This window comes from Neovison vison, chromosome X, assembly GCF_020171115.1.
Source record: "Neovison vison isolate M4711 chromosome X, ASM_NN_V1, whole genome shotgun sequence".
NCBI classification, from domain to species: domain Eukaryota; kingdom Metazoa; phylum Chordata; class Mammalia; order Carnivora; family Mustelidae; genus Neogale; species Neogale vison.
The window spans coordinates 131,535,660-131,554,569 of record NC_058105.1 but is presented as its reverse complement, the minus strand read 5'-3'; the positions used below and the strand labels follow the sequence as shown (position 1 = coordinate 131,554,569).

The window sequence follows — 18,910 nt, the reverse complement described above, 5'->3', positions numbered from 1 at the left end:
CACCCCACGCTGAGTGACCAGCCTGGCCACAGCGTGCACCGCTGTCCACCTCTCTGTCCACGCGTCTGTGGTCGTCAGCGTCGTCCTCTCCGTCCCCAGGGCGCGTCGGACTGAAGAGGACTCCGTCGGCAGTTCCAAGTTCCTCCTCGGTCGTCGACCTCTGCTCCTGGGCTTGGGGAGCCCGTGGCGTCCAGGCGCGGCCGACCCAGGCCCCCAGGGCTCCAGGTGGACGGAAGTGACCCCCGCCGCCCGCACCCGTGCACTCCGGCCGCGTGTGAGGAGAGAGGGTCACATGACCGTGGACGGGGGCCCCCCCCGGGGTGCCCACACCCCCCCCAACCCACTAGGTGCCTACCCGCCTGCGGCTTCTCTGGCGACCACTGTGCTTGGCTGGAAGGTCCCGGAAGCTGCCTCCCCCGCTGCGGACCACGGTGCCGGCCCCCTTGGCGGGCGTGCTCCTGCACGGCGTGGGTCTGGCCGGGCCGACCGCCCTTCCTTCCCCGGCTCGGGACCCCGCGGCTGGGTGATTCCCGGCGTCCGGTGCCGAGAGCCCGCGGCCGTCGGGTCGGCTCTGCTCCGGCGCTGCGGACAGACTGGCTGGAGCGGGACGCGCGTTGGCCACCGACCCCCGGTGTGCAGGGGGCCCCGTACCTCCGGTCCCGTGTCGGTGCCGAAGCAGAGCTCTCGGGGCCACGGTGTGGAGGAGGACGCCTCGAGGGGACACGGAGAGCGAGGCCGGGCTGCGGGGAGGACTCCTGCCGGTCACGCACAGGCAAGAACGGGCCCAGGAGCTCGGGCCTGGGGGACCCTGTGTAGACCTGGACCTGGGGGTTTGTTCTGTGTAGACCTGAGCCTGGGGAGCTCAGGCCCGCGCAGACCTGGGCCTGGCAAGTTGCCGTCCAGGAGGGACACCCGTGCCTCTGGCTGTCCCCTCCCCGGGGCCGGGGCAGCTGTTGTGGGGAAGCAGAGCCCTTCATGGGGGCCTCGAGAACACGGGTTGCCCGCGGGCAGGGCTCTGCAGGAGGGTCACCCTGCCAGACGCTCCGGACCCCACGGCCCGTGACCCTCGGCCGGACGTGCCGCGCCCCAGAGCCGTGCGCACGGCGTGGTCTCCCGTGGAGCCGCGGCCGTCTGTCCCCAGTAGCGTCCCTGCCTGGCATCTGCCCCTTGTGATCTCTGTGTGCGTGTCTGTGTCGTGGGCGGGCGAGCCAAGCCCCTCACGGAAAATCCTTCAATCCTTTATTCGAAAATACAGACGTGAGCTTGTGAAACGTTTTTAAACCGCTACACACACCAAATAAAGGTTAACTTTACACGTTTTGTACATTGACCCGAAACCCAAGTAGGACGAGACGAGCTGCGTCCCATACCCTGCGTGCAGGGCTGGGGCGGGGCGGCGCCCGGAGACGCGCCTGTGCACGGACGGAAGGTCCGGGGCCCCTGGAATGTTCCTGACCGACGCGTGAGAACGACCGTCCGACACCCGGTGCCCGGGTCGGGGCCCGGCTCACGCCCCCGGGGCTGCCCCTCCGCAGCCGCCGCTCCCCTCCGAGGAGACGGTCGGCCGAGCCGGTGAGGCTCCAGACACCCGCACTCGGGACCTCCTCGGCGTCTCTCCCCGCCGGGCCCAGCCAGGGGCTTCCGGACGGACGGCAGCTCCCGCCCGGCGGCTGGGACGCGCGCAGTGACCTCCGGGCCGGCTTCCGTGCTGGAGAAACAAACTCTTCATCCCATACAAATCACTGCATTTCCTATAAAGCTCAAGGATCACACGGTTCTGTTCTGCACACGACGGCGGCTCTGCGTCCACTGCGGGGCCCCGGTCAGGAGGGCGGCAGGTCGTCCTCACACGCGTACTCGTACAGGTCGACGGGGCCCAGGGTGGACGGCGCCTCGAAGAAGGGCCTCTGGGCCAGCGGAGACCTCAGGGAGCCCAGCTTCTGGTCCACGGGGCTGGGCTCGGCTTCGTACCTGCAAGGAGCGGCGGGTGAGCTCGGAGGGGCCGTCCCGGCCGGGGCCGTCCCTGGCGGGTTCCTTCCTCCTGACGGGAGGAGGGGGGCGCGCCTGCACTTGGAGGACAGTGCTCCCTGGACGCCCGCACGAGACGCGGAGCCACGAGGTACGAGGCCACACGTCAAGTGTGTGGACGGGACCGAGACTGAGCGGGCTCTCGGGGGTGCGGAGGCTGGTCCTCCGGAGCCTCGTATCCACAGGTGCTGGAGCCAAGGGCATCGGACAGGAGGCAGCGTGTGTTCTGGGCCGATGTCGGACCTTGGGGTCGGTGACGACCCGTGTGCGTGCAGGACTGGGGACCACAGGAGGACCCGCGCCCACTTGCGCCCCGCACTAGAGCGGATGTTCTGCCCTGAAAACCGGTAATTTTCTTTATTTTATTTTATTTCACAGAGATCACAAGCAGGCAGAGAGGCAGGCGGGGGGTGGTGGGAAGCAGGCTCCCCGCTGACCAAAGAACCCGATGCGGGGCTCGATCCCAGGACCCGGAGATCATGACCTGAGCTAAAGGCAGAGGCTTAACCCGCTGAGTCACCCAGTGCCCCATACAGCGGATGTTCTGGAAGCGTGGCGGCGAACAGGACCGCGTCCTCAGCAGCACGCGCCCGTCCACACAGACTCCCAAGGAGCCGAAGCCAGCGCCCCCGCGGCCGACAGGTGCGTGGCACACACGTGCGCGCCGTGGACTCCTATGCCGCGACCGTGCGCGCTTCCCACGAAGGACCACGACCTCGGGGTTAACCCTTCTCGTACCCCGTGTCAAGAAGCACTTAGGTGACCGAGGACAGAAAGGTCCAGGCACAGAGCCCGAGACCCGAGCACAGAGACCCGCTGCTGGGCGAGGACACCTTCGAGAACGGCCGTCTCCACACCACGCGGGATTTTGGAAAATCGAACCTTCCCCTGCCGTTTTGTGCAAACGGACAAGCTTATCCTGAAATGAGCCGTATCGGCCGAGGAACCGACGGCACGACCCGGAGAAGGAACGCCGGCGCGATCCGACCAGGGGTTACCGAGTCTCGGCGGAGCCCCAGACGCAGCCCCGGCCGGGGTGGGTAGTGAGCGCACAGACAGGCCCAAAAACCCCCCGGCCAGCCCGCCAGCAGGGCCGGGGAGTCCGTTCGACCTGCACCCGACACCCCACCCTGGGCACGCGGGCCTCTCCCGCAGGGCCACGGGCGGCTTCCACGACTCCTGCGGAAACACGACCAGACCTGGCACGCTCGGGAGACCGTGCACACGCACGCCTCACCGTAAACACGCGCAGGCCCCGTGGGTGCTTCCGCCCCAGACGGAGCCCCAGCACCAGGGGAGGAACCTGGACCCTGCCCTCAGGCCCCACGGCAAGTCAGGACAGACCAGAGACCGGGACGTGGACCGGGAAGCCCGAATCGTGGGCCAGGTCGCCGTGGGTCCGCGCAAGGCGGCAGAGTGTGACCCGGACAACAGAGGCACAGTCCGAGGCGGCAGCGGGCGGGGACCTGAAACCTCCTCTTCGTGAGCAACATCTGGACACACCTTCCAACACACGGGGCCACGAGTGCGGAGGGAAAGCCAAGCAACCACGGATCCGACAGGACTCGCACCCGGAGCCCTGAAGGCTCGGTGAGAGCGCGGGGGGCCTGAGCGCAGAAGCACAAAGACCCAGCACACCCCCGGGGGACCGACGGCGGCAACGACCCAAACGCACAACGGGCACGAGGGCCCACGCCCGGGACGGGCTGCCCCGTCAACCACCACACACAGACTGCGAAGACACAGACCAGCGAGGACCGTCCCCAAGACAGCTTAGTGGGACGTCACTGCGGGCTCTGCAGAAGGTCCACGGGTGTCCCCTCGTGATCCGCGGCCTCGGGCACGGAGCCCGGAGACGGGAGATCCCGCGTCCACACGGGGCCAGGGTGCGCGTGGCTCACGGTGGCTCGCGTCTGTCCAGAACCAGATGAGAAACCGCCAAACGTCTGTGGCCTGGCAGGGGGTCGCCCAGAGTCGGGACTCGAGTCCCCCACGTACCCACCAACACCGCGGCTCGCCCACAGGTTACACGGGCACAGCCTGTGTGAGGGGACGGCGGGTCCCGCTTCCGCGGTGTCCATGAAAACCTCAACTGCCAGGCGAAGCCCAGCCCGGCCCCTGCCCTGAACCCGAGTGGGGAGGGCACGGGGTCGCTCCAAGTGTCCCCTGCCGTTTTGAGATTCTCTTGGAGCTGGGGGTCGGGACCCCTGAGCAGGCAGCCCTGGGCCACCAAACCCAGAGCTCCTGCATGGAGGTCCCGTTCCTGAGGGCGGACGGGACGCCCGACCACGGGCTACAGTCCAAGCCCGGGCCTGTATACCACGTCTGCAAACACATCTGACCCTGCGTGACCCCCACGCAGGCGCCAGAGAACACGCGTGTGACCACCACCCGTCAGGAGTGTGCGGGACACCCGAGTCCCCACCGCGGAACCCAGGCCTGTGCACGCACCTGAAGGCCCAGGCCCGGAGAGGGGGGTGAGGACCGGGACGGGCCACAGGCCTGGGAGCAGGAAGCCGCGCCGCCCCGACATGCACTCAGTCACGGGGGAGGGGACGGTGGTGGCAAAGGGGCCTCGAGGCCTGGCTCCCTGCATTGGCCTCCTGAGCAAAGACAAAGGACGAGGTTCCCAGCCACGGCGACTCGTGGTGGGGGGCCGGGGGGGGGTCTGTTGGGTCCTCGTCCAAGTCGGGCCCTCCAGGACCCAGCCCTGGGCTGCGAGCATCCCCCACAGTTGGCGGGAGGAACGGGCCGGCCGTGAGACGTCCCAGGATCCCGGTGACCCAAGGGTCGGGACAGAGGGGAGCCGGCCATGATGCGCGCAGGGAGCCCGGGGGAGCACGTAGGCAGGAGGGCTGTTGTGGGGGGACGGGGCCGGGCCGGGCTCTGGGCCGTAGGCCTCACGCAGCCCGACGGCACGGCCTGCCCGGGGCCCTGCTGGCTGGACTCCTGGGCCCCACTCTCGGGGGCAGAGGAGCAGCAGCACCTCCCAATCTGTGTCCGGGGAAGGGGCGGGCGGAGGAGCCCCGGGACAGGCCAGGGCCGGGCCCCCTGCTCTCACAGCCAGGGTTCTGGGGTTTCTGCAGACTTGGGGCCTGGCTCGGCAGCCCCCGGGACCCTGGGACTCTGGGAATGGGCTTCTCAGAGCCCCTCGGGGAGCAGGCTCGCGCACAGGCGGCGGCCGGGCGCGTGGGGGTTTCCTGCAGGACTCGGGGCACCAGCAGCACCTTCTCCTGCCCACCCAGAGCCGCCCACGCTGGTCTCGTGCACGTCCCCGCCGCCCGAAGGAAGCGGGCAGGCAGCCCCCGTGAACCGCCGTCTCCGGCCTGAGCCCGTTGGGGGTCGGGTGGACGCGGGAGGGAGGCGCCCACTGCCCACCGACCACCCGCGGCCTCCTGGCCGTCCCCGCGTCCCGTGCCCCACTCACCCGTCCTCCCACGGCTCCCCTGCAGCCTCCTCGGCCACCAGGATGTCGTACTCCTCGGCCGCGTACTTCTCCCAGTCGGACAGCTCGGGGCCTTCGCTGTCGCTCTCCTGCACAAAACACGTGCGTCACGCGGCGCGGCGCGGCCGGCGCCCCACGCGCTCCTCGCCACACTCACCCTGAGCAGGGAGACCTGTTCCTTCTGCTCGTGGTCGAGGTACTTCTCGATGTTGAAGAAGGTGTCGAAGAACACGTGGGCGAGTCTACAGCTCTTCAGGTCGCGGAGCGTGATCTTCCCTGCGGGACACGAGACGGTGCAGGCGATCAGTCCCAGACGGACGCGCGCTAGTCGGCGTCTGACGCGGCTCGGACAACGTTTCCTGCCCAACTGAGCCTCGGGGGGCCGCACGAGCTGGCTCCCGTGTGGGCGGGAGGCTCGGTCGGGGAGCGGTGCGGACCAGAAGCCGGGGGTTCCGTGTGCCCCGGAATGGGCCAGAAGACAGACAAGGACGTGCAGTGCAGGAACAGCCTCTGGCCACCGGGGGGCACCAGGCACACATCAGGGAGCAGGACAGGGCCCGGAGCCAGGGAGGAGGACCTGCCTGTGATGGCCCAGAACGACTCTCCGAGACCATGAATACCCCCGACCGGCATCCCACAACGTGGAAACAACACGAATCACAGTTTGGGAAAAGTCCCCCTCCGTCCCTTTGACCTCTGAAGTGTCCCGGGGTCCCTCCTTGTGCCACAGTTGGCCTCTCCCTGGACACAGGCTTCTCAGCTGAGGGCTGCCGGGAGGATCCCAGGTAGGATCCAGGATGGGGAGGAGAAGGGGACGGGGGCCCATGGCACCGCCCCACACCGGGAACCTGGGCTTGAGGTCCCTGAGGTGGGAATCCAGGGAGCATAGGCAGGGAGACGTGGGGTCGGGGACATCTGCCTTCCCGACGCTGGCAGGACCCCTGTGCTCGCCCAACACGACAGGGCCCTCAGCACAGGTGAGAGTCGAAGCGGGACACATGGGGCCTGAAGGAGACGGGAAGGTGGACAGCCGGGACACACTGTGCTGTCTCCACACCCAACAGTAGCCACCGCCGGTAAACAGGGGTGCTCAGGTCACACTTGACACCAGCTCACCCAGTCCTGAGTGGGGTCTTGTGACAATATGGTTGGTACCAGACCTCCCCATCACTCCCGTCACCAACTCAGGGATGTTCATTCCCTGAGTGGGTGTCCCTTCACAAGGGTGTCTCTCATAAGGGGTACCACACCTCACATGGGGACATCTCCTTATATGAGGGAATCCCCTCACTCAAGGGAAATGTGCCCTCACACAGAGGCATCCCATCTTACAGGAAGAACGTCCCATCACACAGGGGGGGGTGTCCATTACATGAGGGCATACCACAGGGGGACATCTCACATGGGGAAATTCCCTCACACGAGCACATCTCACATGGGGTGCCCCTAACATCTCACAGAGAGGACTTACCCTCACGCAGGTAGGGACACAATACCATGGGAATGTCTCCTTGGGTACCCCCTTACACAGGGGGACATCTCATATGGGGGGGGTGACATCACAGCCACTGGGAGAAATCACCTCACACGATGTGTCCCCTCACACAGAAGGACATTTCCTCACGTTGGGAGGGCATCACATCACATCTCACAGGGTCGGGGGATAGAGATCACCTCACATTATGTGTCCCCTTACACAGAGGAACATCTCACACCATGTGTCCCCCTCACACAGGGACATCCCCTCACAGAGCAGCATCACATCTCATGCGGGGGGGAGATCGCCTCATATTATGTATCCTCTCACACAGGGGGACATCTCACATGAGGTGTCACCCTCACACAGGAACATCCTCTCCCATTTTGTCTCCTCACACAGGGCATTACCTTTCATGGGGGAAGGGAAATCACCTCACATAATGTGTCCCCCTCACACGAGGATATCTCATACAGGGGGACATCTCACAAGGAGGAGGGCATCGCATCTCATGTGTCCCCTTCATACAGGAGGATATCCCCTTGCATGGGGTAACATCATATCACATCTCAGGGCAGAGGAAGAAGATCACCTCACATTACGTGCCCTCTCACACAGGGGGACATCTCACACAACCTGTCTCCTCACATAGGACATCTCACACAAGGCACCAAATTTCACAGGAGAGGAGAAATCACCTCACATAATGTATCCCCTCACAAAGCGGAGGTCTCACATGGGGAACCACCTCACACAATGTGCCCCCTCACACAGGAGGACATCCCCTCCAATGGGGGGAGCATCACATCTCACAGGGGCAAGGGGAGATCACCTCACATTACATGTCCCCTCACACAGGGGGACATCACATCTCATGGGGGGGAACATCATTTCACATTACATTTCTCCACACAAGAGAACTTCTCACATGGGGGGAGGCAGCATCACATCTCACAGGAGGAAAATCACCTCACACAAGGTGTCGCCTCACAAGAGGAACATCTCCTATGAGGGGGCATCACAGCTCACGGGGGAAAATCACCTCACAAGACCTGTCCGCTCACACAGGGACATCCCCTCACAAAAGCGCATCACATCTCATTGCGGGGGAGGATCACCTCACATTATGTGTCTCCTCTCACAGGGACATTCTCTCACATTTTGTCTCCTCACACAGGGGGACATCTCCTCACACATGGCATTACATTTCATGGGGGAAGGGCAATCACCTCAAAGGATGTGTCCCCCTTACATGAGGACATCTCACACAGGGGGACATCTCACAAGGGGGAGGGCATTGCATCTCACGGGGAAAATCACCTCATGATGTGTCCCCTCATACAGGAGGACATCCCCTCACATGGGGTGACATTGCATCATCACATCTCATGGCGGGGAAGGGACATCACCTCACATTACGTGCCCCCTCAGATGGGGACATCTCACATGACATGTTACCTCACACACACATCTCCTCACACAAGGTGTCTCCTCACACAGAGGGACATCTCCTCACATAAGGCATCACATTTCATGGGGGAGGAGAAATCACCTCACATGATGTGTCCCCTCACAAAGGGGGCATCACAGCTTACGGGGGGAACCTCACGCAATGTGTCTCCCTCACACAGGAGGACATCCCCTCAAATGGGGCAGGGGGAGCATCACATCTCACGGGGGTGAGGGGAGATCATCTCACATTACATGTCCCCTCATACAAGAGGACATGTCACATGGGCGGAGGCAGCATCACATCTCACATGGGGGAACCACCTCACACAACGTGTCCCCTCACAAAGGGAAACATCTCACATGGGGGGCATCATTGCTCACAGGGGGAAAAATCACCTCACATGATGTGTCCCCTCACACAGGAGGCTATCCCTTCACATGGGGGGGTGGGCATCACATTGCACAGGGGTGGGGGTAGAGATCACCTCACAGTACATGTCCCCTCATACAGGGACACATCTCATACGATGTGTCCCCCTCACGTGGCACATCCCATCACGGGGGTACATCTCCTCCCACGACGCATCCCACAGACATCGCAGCTCACAGTGAGTAATCACCTCAGCCAAGTCCCCTCACGTGGCTACGTTCCCTCATGAGGGGTCATCCCCTCACATGGGGCCGTTCCATCTCCAGGAACATTACCTTCGCTCTGCGGCTTCACCAGGTCCAGCATCTGGCAGAGGCAGTCCTCGAAGGGCAGGGCCTCGATGGCCATGCTGTCCAGCCTGCGGCACTGCTCCTCATAGAAGTACTCGAGCTCAAACATGGACAGCACGCCGTCCCCATCCAGGTCCATGCAGCGGAACCAGTACTCGATGCTGCGGTCACAGGCGGTCAGCGCCAGCTGGGGACTGAACCCACTGGGCCTCACTGCACCCGGGAGGACGCCATCCAGGCCAGCCCTGCCCGCTGGGGACTCTGCCTGGGACCGGCCTTGCCCGGGTGGCCCCCTGGTGGCGCCCATGCTCAGGCACGGCCGCTAGCCCTTGGCCTCCGGGAGGGGCCGGGGTACCGGGGCAGCCATCGAATACGTACCTGGTTGGGGTTTTTTTGTCTTCTTCAGAGATCAAAAACCAAACAAAGTCAGCGTAGCTTATTTTTCCTTCTTTCTGGACTTTTCTGCCCCTGGGTTCAGAGTCGAGACCAACAGACAGACCGTACGTCGGGAGGCGCAGCGCGAGGTGAGGGGCCCCGCCCACCTCCCTGCGTCTGGCCGTCCCACGCCGGGCTCCTGCCTGGGAAGGCCTGGGACTGCAGACGGGGCAGGGGTGGCTTCTGTGGCCGCAGTCGCAGCTGCCTCATGGCCGCCGATGCCCCTACTCCAGGGCCCCCTCAGACGCCCAGGGCCTGACATGACCCACCACCGTGGGGCCGGTCCTCCCCAACCCCTTACTGATGACGTCATGCCAGAATGGTGTCGGCCCCCGTTCTTATGACCCCACGTGACAAAGAGGTATGTCCCCTTATAGACGCTCTGGAGCAGGAGAACTCTGTGTGTCCCCCAGTGACATCACATGACAAAGCTGCGTCTGCCCTCACGAGCTTGTGTGACAATGGCACGTGCCTCCCTTCATAATAACCTCCTGTGACAAAGATGTCCTCCCTGTGACCGCACGTGACAGCAGCACGTGTCCTCCCTTATTTACGACCTTGTGTGACAAGGTCCCAGTCACGTGTGTCCTCACGACCCGCCATGACCACGGCCCTCGCCCTTGACAAGCAGCTCACGTTAAGGAACGGGTGAGACAGAACCGGACTCGGGCACCGAACCCCGGCCACAGCCACCAGACGCCGCCCTCACGACGTACCTCGTCACGGCCCCCGAGAAGATCCTCTCGATCATCCTGGTGGATATGGCTGCAGAGACAGAGTCGGGCCGTGAGCCTCCCGCACACACTCGCGGCCGCGGCCGGCGCTCGGGGCTCGCAGGGCGGGTCGGCTCTGAGACGGAGCCCCAGCCCTGGGGGGTGGCACCCGGGGAACCTCCTGTCCCGCGTGTGTCCCCCCCGGGGCGCTGCCCACCGCTTTCCCGTCCCGAGGACGGAGCCCAGGCCGAGCCGCAGAGTGACAGCTGCCCCGGGGACGCCGAGACCGGGTCAGAGAGTGACGAGCGAGTCTCGCTGTCCGACGCTCCGCCTGCAGACGCCCTCGCTGTGCGGTCACGGCCAGTGTCTGTCACGGACACCGGCTGACACAGGAGACGTGAACGCACCGCATCGGTCCGCTGGGGCAGCCGTCCCGGAGCACCCTGAAGGGGCGGCTCGAACAACACGGGCTTGTCCTCCCCCTGTCCCGGGGGGCAGCAGTCCGAGACCCAGGCGGGGCCCAGGCGGGCTGTCCCCAGGCCTCGCTCCGGGCCGTGCAGACCCCGGGTGCTCCCCGTGTCCTCCCGCGGTCGTCCCTCCGTGTGTGTGTGTCGCCGTCCCCTCTTCTTGTGCGAGCCCCGTCCTAGGAGGTCAGGGCCACCTACGGACCTCGTGTAACCGTAAGCACGTCTGTCCAGACCCCACCTGCGCTTCCGGGCCGTTGGGGAGTCCCGGAGAACGCGCCTCAGCGAGGCCATTCTGGAGGGACACAGCTCGGCGCCTCCCAAGCCCGGCACCCCAAGACGGAGGAACGGAGACGGGCTCTTTCCCCGTCCCCCGACTCATCCTACGCCTGCGTGGATGTGACCCGGGTACACCATGACTGGGCGTCTCAACAGGCTGAATGGAGCCTCCCCAGAAAACCACGGCCAGGTCCCGACTCCTGGGACCCGGCCGTGCGGCCGTGAAGGGAAACAGGTCTTTGCAGACGGGGCCCGGACAAAGCCCTGAGATGAACCTGTCCCGGATCAAGAGGCCCTAAACGCAGCGTCTCTTGTCAGAGGAGACACAGACGCGGAGGAGAAGCCCCGGGATCACGGAGGCAGTGACGGGAGGGACGCGGCCACGGGCCCAAGGACGCTGGGAGCCCCAGGAGCTGGAAGGACCCTCCCCTGGGACACGGCCCCGCCCCGCGCGGAGGGGCAGCCCAGGGGAGGCTGCGTTCCTGCGGTGGGCGGGCCCGGGCTGCGGTCACTTCTCACAACCCCTTCCGCAAACTCCCGCCAGCCCTCCAGGGACACGGTCCGTGGCATCCTCGACGACGGGCTCTGAGGAGGCGCTGCTGTCCCTTCAGGCCCCGTCACAGCAGCCACACAGACCGGGACCGCTCGCCCGGATGCGCGCGTGCAAACACGGACCGCACGCCCGGATGCGCGCGTGCAAACACGGACCGCTCGCCCGGATGCGCGCGTGCAAACACGGACCGCACGCCCGGATGCGCGCGTGCAAACACGGACCGCTCGCCCGGATGCGCGCGTGCAAACACGGACCGCTCGCCCGGATGCGCGCGTGTAAACACGGACCGCACGCCCGGATGCGCGCGTGTAAACACGGACCGCTCGCCCGGATGCGCGCGTGCAAACACGGACCGCACGCCCGGATGCGCGCGTGTAAACACGGACCGCACGCCCGGATGCGCGCGTGCAAACACGGACCGCACGCCCGGATGCGCGCGTGCAAACACGGACCGCTCGCCCGGATGCGCGCGTGCAAACACGGACCGCTCGCCCGGATGCGCGCGTGCAAACACGGACCGCACGCCCGGATGCGCGCGTGTAAACACGGACCGCTCGCCCGGATGCGCGCGTGCAAACACGGACCGCACGCCCGGATGCGCGCGTGCAAACACGGACCGCTCGCCCGGATGCGCGCGTGCAAACACGGACCGCACGCCCGGATGCGCGCGTGCAAACACGGACCGCTCGCCCGGATGCGCGCGTGCAAACACGGACCGCTCGCCCGGATGCGCGCGTGCAAACACGGGCCGCACGCCCGGATGCGCGCGTGCAAACACGGACCGCACGCCCGGATGCGCGCGTGCAAACACGGGCCGCTCGCCCGGATGCGCGCGTGCAAACACGGGCCGCTCGCCCGGATGCGCGCGTGCAAACACGGACCGCACGCCCGGATGCGCGCGTGCAAACACGGGCCGCTCGCCCGGATGCGCGCGTGCAAACACGGACCGCTCGCCCGGATGCGCGCGTGCAAACACGGACCGCACGGCTCCGCACGGAGACCGGCCTCTGTGGGCTGCACGGGACGGGGTCAGCTCTGACCTCGTCCGCCCGCCTTCCTGTCACAGGGTCGCAGCCGAGCCGCAGCCTGGCAGCCGCCAGTGCCCGGGCAACCCCGCGGGCAGCAGCGCTGGTACGGCTGGAGACTCCTCACGCAGGCGGTCAGCAGCCCGCGTGTGCTTCCGTGTCCCGTGTGTATCGTGACCCACGTCCGTCCCCATCCTGTGTCCCGCACGTGCCACGTGCGTCCCTGTGCCTCCCGTGTGCCGCGCGTGCCCAGCCTGCGTCTCCCGTACGCACGTCCCGCGGGAACAGGCCACTCCCGGAGACCGGGGAAGGCCGTTTCCCACGTGGGGCCGCGGGCCCGGGGAGCCGGCCGTGGCCGGGGGTACTGGACGGGACGGGCTGCGCGAGGGGCCGGCTCTCGTCGGCCCCCCTGTCCCACACGGGCCGCGCACTCACCGTGGTCACTGTGCCGGGCCAGGTCCTGGGAATCGATGAGCAGGTCGTGGTCCGTGTCCAGCTCCCAGAACTTGCAGTAAATGACATAGAAGTGCTCGTAGGAGAAGTACTCCGTGAGCTGGTTGATGTCCGCTTCCTCCTCCAACAGCGCCACGTTCTGCCAAACGAACCAACACAGCGTGGGTCCCGGCAGCCGGGTCTCCTGCGGGCGGGACCTCCCAGGGGTCCCGGAGAGCCCAGACCCGGTCAAGCCGGGCCTGGGGCTGGGAGCTCAGCATCCGGGTCGGCAGCTGCCGTCGGGGCCGTGCCCGAGACTCAGCCCGCGTCCTGCTGGCGACACGCGGCAGCCCCGCCAGTGCCGAGCCCCTCACAGCCTCGGGCCTCCTCGCGACGGCCACGTGCGCACCGCACCCCAGCGAAGACGACACCTTGCTCCCCGGGGCCGAGCGGTCATTGGTCCTGCACCATGGGGGACGGTCGCGGGGTCGAGATGGAGCGAGGAGGATGCCGGCCGGGACACGAACGGGGACGGCCGGCGGACGGATGGATGGATGGACGGGTGCAAGACGGAAGGACGGAGACCGGGACGAGCAGGACCGGGGGCAGCAGGACCGGAGACGGAGAGGAAGGTGGCGGGAGGGGACGGGGACACACAAGTGGAAACGCAAGCAGGGAGAAGGCACGGAGGACAGAAGACGGAGAACAAACGGGAAAGAGCGGAAGACAGGACGCAGGACGGACGGATGGATGGGTAGAGGGTGGGCGGACGGTCCACGGTGGAGGGTGGCGGAGGGACCAGTGGACAGAAGATGGACGGACGGGGATGGGGACGGGGACGGACAGAGGCCCACGAGCCCGCCGGGCGACCGCCCACCTGCAGGAAGGTGCTCCTGCGGAGCTCGGCGCACGTGATCTTCCCCGACCAGGACCTGTTGACGGAGTAGAAGATCCTCTGTGTCACCTGCAGGAGGGAGGGCCGTCAGCAGAGCGCCGGGGCACGGCGAGGCCGCGGCTCCCATTCTCGCGGGCCGCACGCTTGGGCTGTGCACGCAAGCGCCTCTGAGCCTCGGGGCCCGAAGCGCGGTCACACGCGTTCCCGAGAGCCCAGACGGGCACCCGGGCTGAGCGGCACCTGCCCCCAGGGAGGGAGAGCACACGGCTCTCCGGGACGTCCCCATGCCCCTACCCCGGCTGGCGACGGACGTCCGGACGCACGGGAGGCGCTGCAGGAGCTTGTGTCAGCACGGGCCACCTGCCCCTCAAGACCCCATGCCCAACCCCGGGCCACCCGCCCCTCAAAACCCTGTGCCCAGCCCCAGCCCCGGGCCACCTGCCCCTCAAGACCCCATGCCCAACCCCGGGCCACCTGCCCCTCAAAACCCTGTGCCCAGCCCCAGCCCCGGGCCACCTGCCCCTAAGGACCCCGTGCCCAGCCCCGGGCCACCTGCCCCTCAAGATCCCGTGCCCAGCCCCGCCTGGCAGACGTGGCCAACATCTCGTTCGTGGGTGACAATGTCAGGGTCCCGAAGGCCCACAGCCCGAGGCCCAGGCTGCGCGTTCCCGTGGGTGCCCGGGTAGAAGGGGGGCCTGTGGCCACTGGCCGCGCCCAGTACTCACGGTGGTGATGTAGCGAGAGTGGAACTCGGACGCCTCCTTCAGGAAGGCCAAGCCCGGGTGCGTGTTCACCACGTCCTGCACACGGACACAAGACAGTACGCAGGGACTCGGACGGCGCCCGCCGAGCACGGACCCCGCGTCCGTCCCCAGCCCCTGCCGCCTCCCCAGGGACGGGGCTGCTGCGTTCAGGTCCCGCCAGCCCCACGGCCGCTCCCAGGGCAGAACCCGGGCGCGCGAGGCTGTGGATCCCCGCACGGCCCCGGTCCGCGACAGCGAGCCCCGTGATCTGTGACCGCTGACCATGAATCAACGCATGTGAAGACACAAGAGCCCGCACCGAGGTCCCCAGGGAGGTGTTCAATGTCCTCGGAGTACACGCTACGGTCCCGTGGCCTTCGGGTCTGTTGTGCTGGAGTAACCCTGGGTCTCAGAGCAGCGGCACAGAGATCCGAGGACAAACAACCTTGTCTCCGGCCTCACGCTCTGCGCTGCCCGTGGCCCTCCGCTCACACCCGACACCGCGGCACACGTGGCCCCATCCAGGCACGAGGCGCCTCTGTGGGAAGCAGGACTAGGGAAGGGAGCCCGACCCTGGCTCCTGGGTGAGCCGACGCGGGGGCGGCCCGGAGGAGGGGGAGGGAGCGGACGCGGACGCGGACGCACCTGTAAGAAGGGCACGAAGTCCTCCTGCACCAGGTGGTTCGCGCCGGGACTCATGAGCAGGTGCACGAACTTGGCGGCGTCGTCGTGACAGCTCTGGAGGACCCTGCGAGGACGGAGGACGTCCCACCGGCGTCCACGCACCAGACCCGCGAGGCCGCCCCCAGCACGGTGACGGGGCGGGCAGGGCCCAGGACGGAGCGTGGTCACGCGCTGCCCAGAGGGGATGGGACACCGTGCCACGTGCCTGGGGCTCAGCTCCCTCCGCTCGCCGTCTAGGCCACAGCAGTGAGAGCCCGCGCGGCGGCAGCTGCCCCCGGACACGCAGGGCTGGGGACACGCCTCCCCTCCCGGCACCCGCCCCCAGTGCGCAGGCCCGAGACTCACTTCCTCCACATGGCGACGAACTTGTGGACAGAGACGGCGCCCGTGCGCTCTCCCCCCGCACAGCAGAACAGCGGCCCCTTCCAGTAGAGCGGGCAGCCACAGGCCTGCGGCAGAGGGGCACAGCGGGCCGGCCGTCAGCGCCTCCTGGACCCCACGGCTCCTACCGTGGCCGCACGCTCCCGCGGGGACTTCGTGGCCACGCTCCCGCAGACGGCCGGCCTCCGAACCCCGCAGCCCCGCGCAGAGGAGCTCAGCGTTCCCTCCGGACGCAAGACGCCCGTCCCTTCCCGCGCACCAGGGACAGCAAGAAGCCCGTGTGCCGCTGCCACTTCAGGTGACAGGAACGCAGCTCAGGGACGGGAACAGCCCACGCCCTGCCCGGCACCCAGTCCAGCAGCCGGCGGCCAGCGGGTCCCCGGAGCGAGTCCAGCAGCGGCTCACGATCCCCGCGGGGAGGGAACCGACGGCACCCACGAGAGAGGGCGCGTGACGCGACACGGAAAATCCCAGCCACCGGGACGTCCGCACGCGGGCACAGAGCGGGGCGTCCGCACGTGAGCCGAGGCCCTACCTCCGACGCGGACTGAAGGACGCCGGCCGGGCACACGTGAACGGAAAAGAACGCAGAAGCTCAGACGGTAAATCAGCGGACTCGGAAGTCAGCTCTTTAAAGACCTAAAAATCCCAGCAGCCGTCCGCAGCCCTGGCCAGGAGCAAGAGACGGAGAACAGGAGTTACCGTGAGCCGGCCCCGTGGCCCCACACGCGTGAGGGACGCGGGAAGTGGACGCTCCTCTGCTTCGTGCCCAACGTGCCGCGGCGCCGTGACCGGATTAACCGCACCCGAAGGGACACCACCGAAGACGCGCACAAGCCGCACGCCTGCAGGAAGCTCAATCTGGAAAACTTCCCCGGAACTTCCTGTTCCCCAGGAACGGCGCAGACCCCAGCGGCTCCCTAGCAAATCCGCTCCCACAGTTCGGGAGGAGATTGTTCCGACTACTTCCAGGGCGACACAAGGAACTTCTCCTATTTCTTGTCACGAGGCCAAGAGCAGATGCTGAAACCCGCCATGGGTGCACAGAGACCATGGGCTGGCCGTCCCTCGTCAGCACAGACGCAGAAATCCCGTACGAAACACGGACGCAGAAATCCCGTACGAAACACGGACGTAGAAATCCCGTACGAAACACGGACGCAGAAATCCCGTACGAAACACGGACGCAGAAATCCCGTACGAAACACGGACGCAGAATACCGTACGAAACACGGACGCAGAAATCCCGTACGAAACACGGACGCAGAAATCCCGTACGAAACACGGACGCAGAAATCCCGTACGAAGCGGGGCAGCACGCTGAATCCGGCCACCGAAGAAACAGGAACTAAGAAACAACAGACCAGGAAACCGAGAACAGAGGGAAACGCCTTATTACTAAAGAAAAAAAAAAAATTTAATTTTTAAAAATAATCTCTGCACCTAAGATGGGCCTCAAAGGCCCAGCCCAGAGATCCAGACGCACACGCTCCACCCAGGGAGCCCGCCGGGCGCCCCAGAACACCTCACGTCAGCCCAGGCTTTCCACTGACCAGCCACGGCGCACAGCACAGACGAGGCCCGAGTGTCCGAGCTGGGACCCAGGCAAGGGCAGCACGAGCCCCGTCCGTGGACTCAGCCCCGGAGCAGGGGCAGGGGAGAGACGGGACGGTGTGAGGGCCCAGGAGGAGGACGCCACGCGGCTGTGAGCCGGAGCTGGAACGCAGGGCCGACCGCCGGGGACTCACAGGATGCGGCGACCGGGAACTCCCAGCACGTTGCCAGAGGCCAGCACGGTCTGTGGGGGCAATTCTACCCTAACGCGCCGGCCACCGTTCCTGAAAGAAATCTCTGGGGCGTCCGGGTGGCCCAGTGGGTTAAGCCTCTGCCTTTGGCTCAGGCCATGGTCCCGGGGTCCTGGGATCGAGCCCCGCATCGGGCTCTCTGCTCGGTGATGAGCCGCATCCCCAGCTCTCTCCGCCTGCCTCTCTGCCTAGTTGTGATCTGTATGTCAAATAAATACATAAAATCTTCAAAAAACAAAGAAAATAAATGTCTAGCAGCTCCGTGACGCACGGTACAAGGAAACGCGTCAAATCCCAGCGGCGCCGCGGCATCTGCAGCGAGCCAACCGCACGGCACGGCCGGGAGACGTTGAAGACCGGGCTGAGCCCCAACGCCGGCTCCCGTGTGAGCCGCCAATCCCAGCCCCGCCGGAATCCCAGCCCCGCAGCGACACGGGGCGTCGGTGCGGATACAGAGGCTCCGTCAGAAGCCCCCGCGGGCAGCGAGGGCGTTGAAGGCCGACGGCAGAGTGACGTGCGCGAAGTCGTGGCACGCGCGAGCAAGGAGGAACACACGGACCCCGGCAGGGAGCCGTGAGGACAGAGCTGAGCCCGTGGAGCGACTCGGGACAAAGGCAACACTGACGTTCCGGGGGAACATACGCGATCTCGGCGAGGGCGCCGCGTGGGGGGAGGGACCTTCTTCCACCGGCCACGACGGTCCGCGCACGACGCTTCCCGGCCCCGAAGCTGTGCTGCAGGAGGACGGGGCCGACGCCGCTCCTGACCTCACGGCAGCAGACGTCCCTCCCGCAGGACACAGAACCGTCGGCCGCGAAGGGAGAGCCTCCTGCGGGGAGCTGCTGGCACACGGGGAAGACGCGCTCAGACCCTGACCCGGGAAGGCGCACCCACGGCGCGGCTGAAGACCGGCGGTCGAGGAGGAAATCGCTCGCAGCCCCCGAGAGCCAGAGACGGGCCCAGAGCGCACAGACGCCCGCTGGCTGTGAAACCCGGTCCGCGTCCGCGCGCACGACGGACGTGCAAACACGGGTGCACCGACACACCAGAACCACCCGCGCGAACCAATCTGCGTCCGCGTGTCGGCCTGCACGCGAGACCCGGAGCTTCCGCAAGCAGCCGGGGACGGAGCCCGCGCGCAGGGTCGACGCAGCAAGAGGAAGAGGTGCGGCTGCCGTGCAGATCCGCGGGCAGGGTGGACGGAGAGCGGCCACCAGTCCCTCCGGCCCCACGCCGTCCTCCGGGAGGAACCGCGGACCCGACGATCGCTCCACAGGACGCGGCCGAGAAGGTGCGCAGCGGCCTTCCTCAGGACGTCCCCGGTGCACGCGCACGGCGCTGAGCGGACCCACGGGCAGATCCACGCCCTCTGACGGTGC

At 66.5% G+C, this 18,910-nt stretch overlaps 2 protein-coding genes across 3 annotated transcripts in view; one reads left to right on the top strand and one right to left on the bottom strand.

The window, feature by feature from the left end:
- LOC122896292 (cohesin subunit SA-2-like) overlaps positions 1-1,324 on the top strand; it is a 59,929-nt gene extending 58,605 nt beyond the window's left edge. Inside the window, exon 33 of the mRNA XM_044234338.1 lies at positions 100-1,324. Coding sequence (XP_044090273.1) covers positions 100-114 — 15 coding nt within the window. The 3' untranslated portion in view covers positions 115-1,324. The remainder of the gene's footprint in view (positions 1-99) is intronic.
- PPP2R3B (protein phosphatase 2 regulatory subunit B''beta) overlaps positions 1,226-18,910 on the bottom strand; it is a 45,169-nt gene continuing 27,484 nt past the window's right edge. For both annotated transcript variants that reach the window (XM_044234339.1, XM_044234340.1), the window contains exons 3-13: positions 15,691-15,794; positions 15,307-15,409; positions 14,644-14,718; positions 13,901-13,987; positions 13,027-13,183; positions 10,274-10,322; positions 9,501-9,590; positions 9,108-9,283; positions 5,631-5,749; positions 5,456-5,562; positions 1,226-1,971 (exon numbers count right to left, since the gene is read on the bottom strand). In XM_044234339.1, coding sequence (XP_044090274.1) covers positions 1,824-1,971; positions 5,456-5,562; positions 5,631-5,749; positions 9,108-9,283; positions 9,501-9,590; positions 10,274-10,322; positions 13,027-13,183; positions 13,901-13,987; positions 14,644-14,718; positions 15,307-15,409; positions 15,691-15,794 — 1,215 coding nt within the window. In that variant the 3' untranslated portion in view covers positions 1,226-1,823. The remainder of the gene's footprint in view (positions 1,972-5,455; positions 5,563-5,630; positions 5,750-9,107; positions 9,284-9,500; positions 9,591-10,273; positions 10,323-13,026; positions 13,184-13,900; positions 13,988-14,643; positions 14,719-15,306; positions 15,410-15,690; positions 15,795-18,910) is intronic.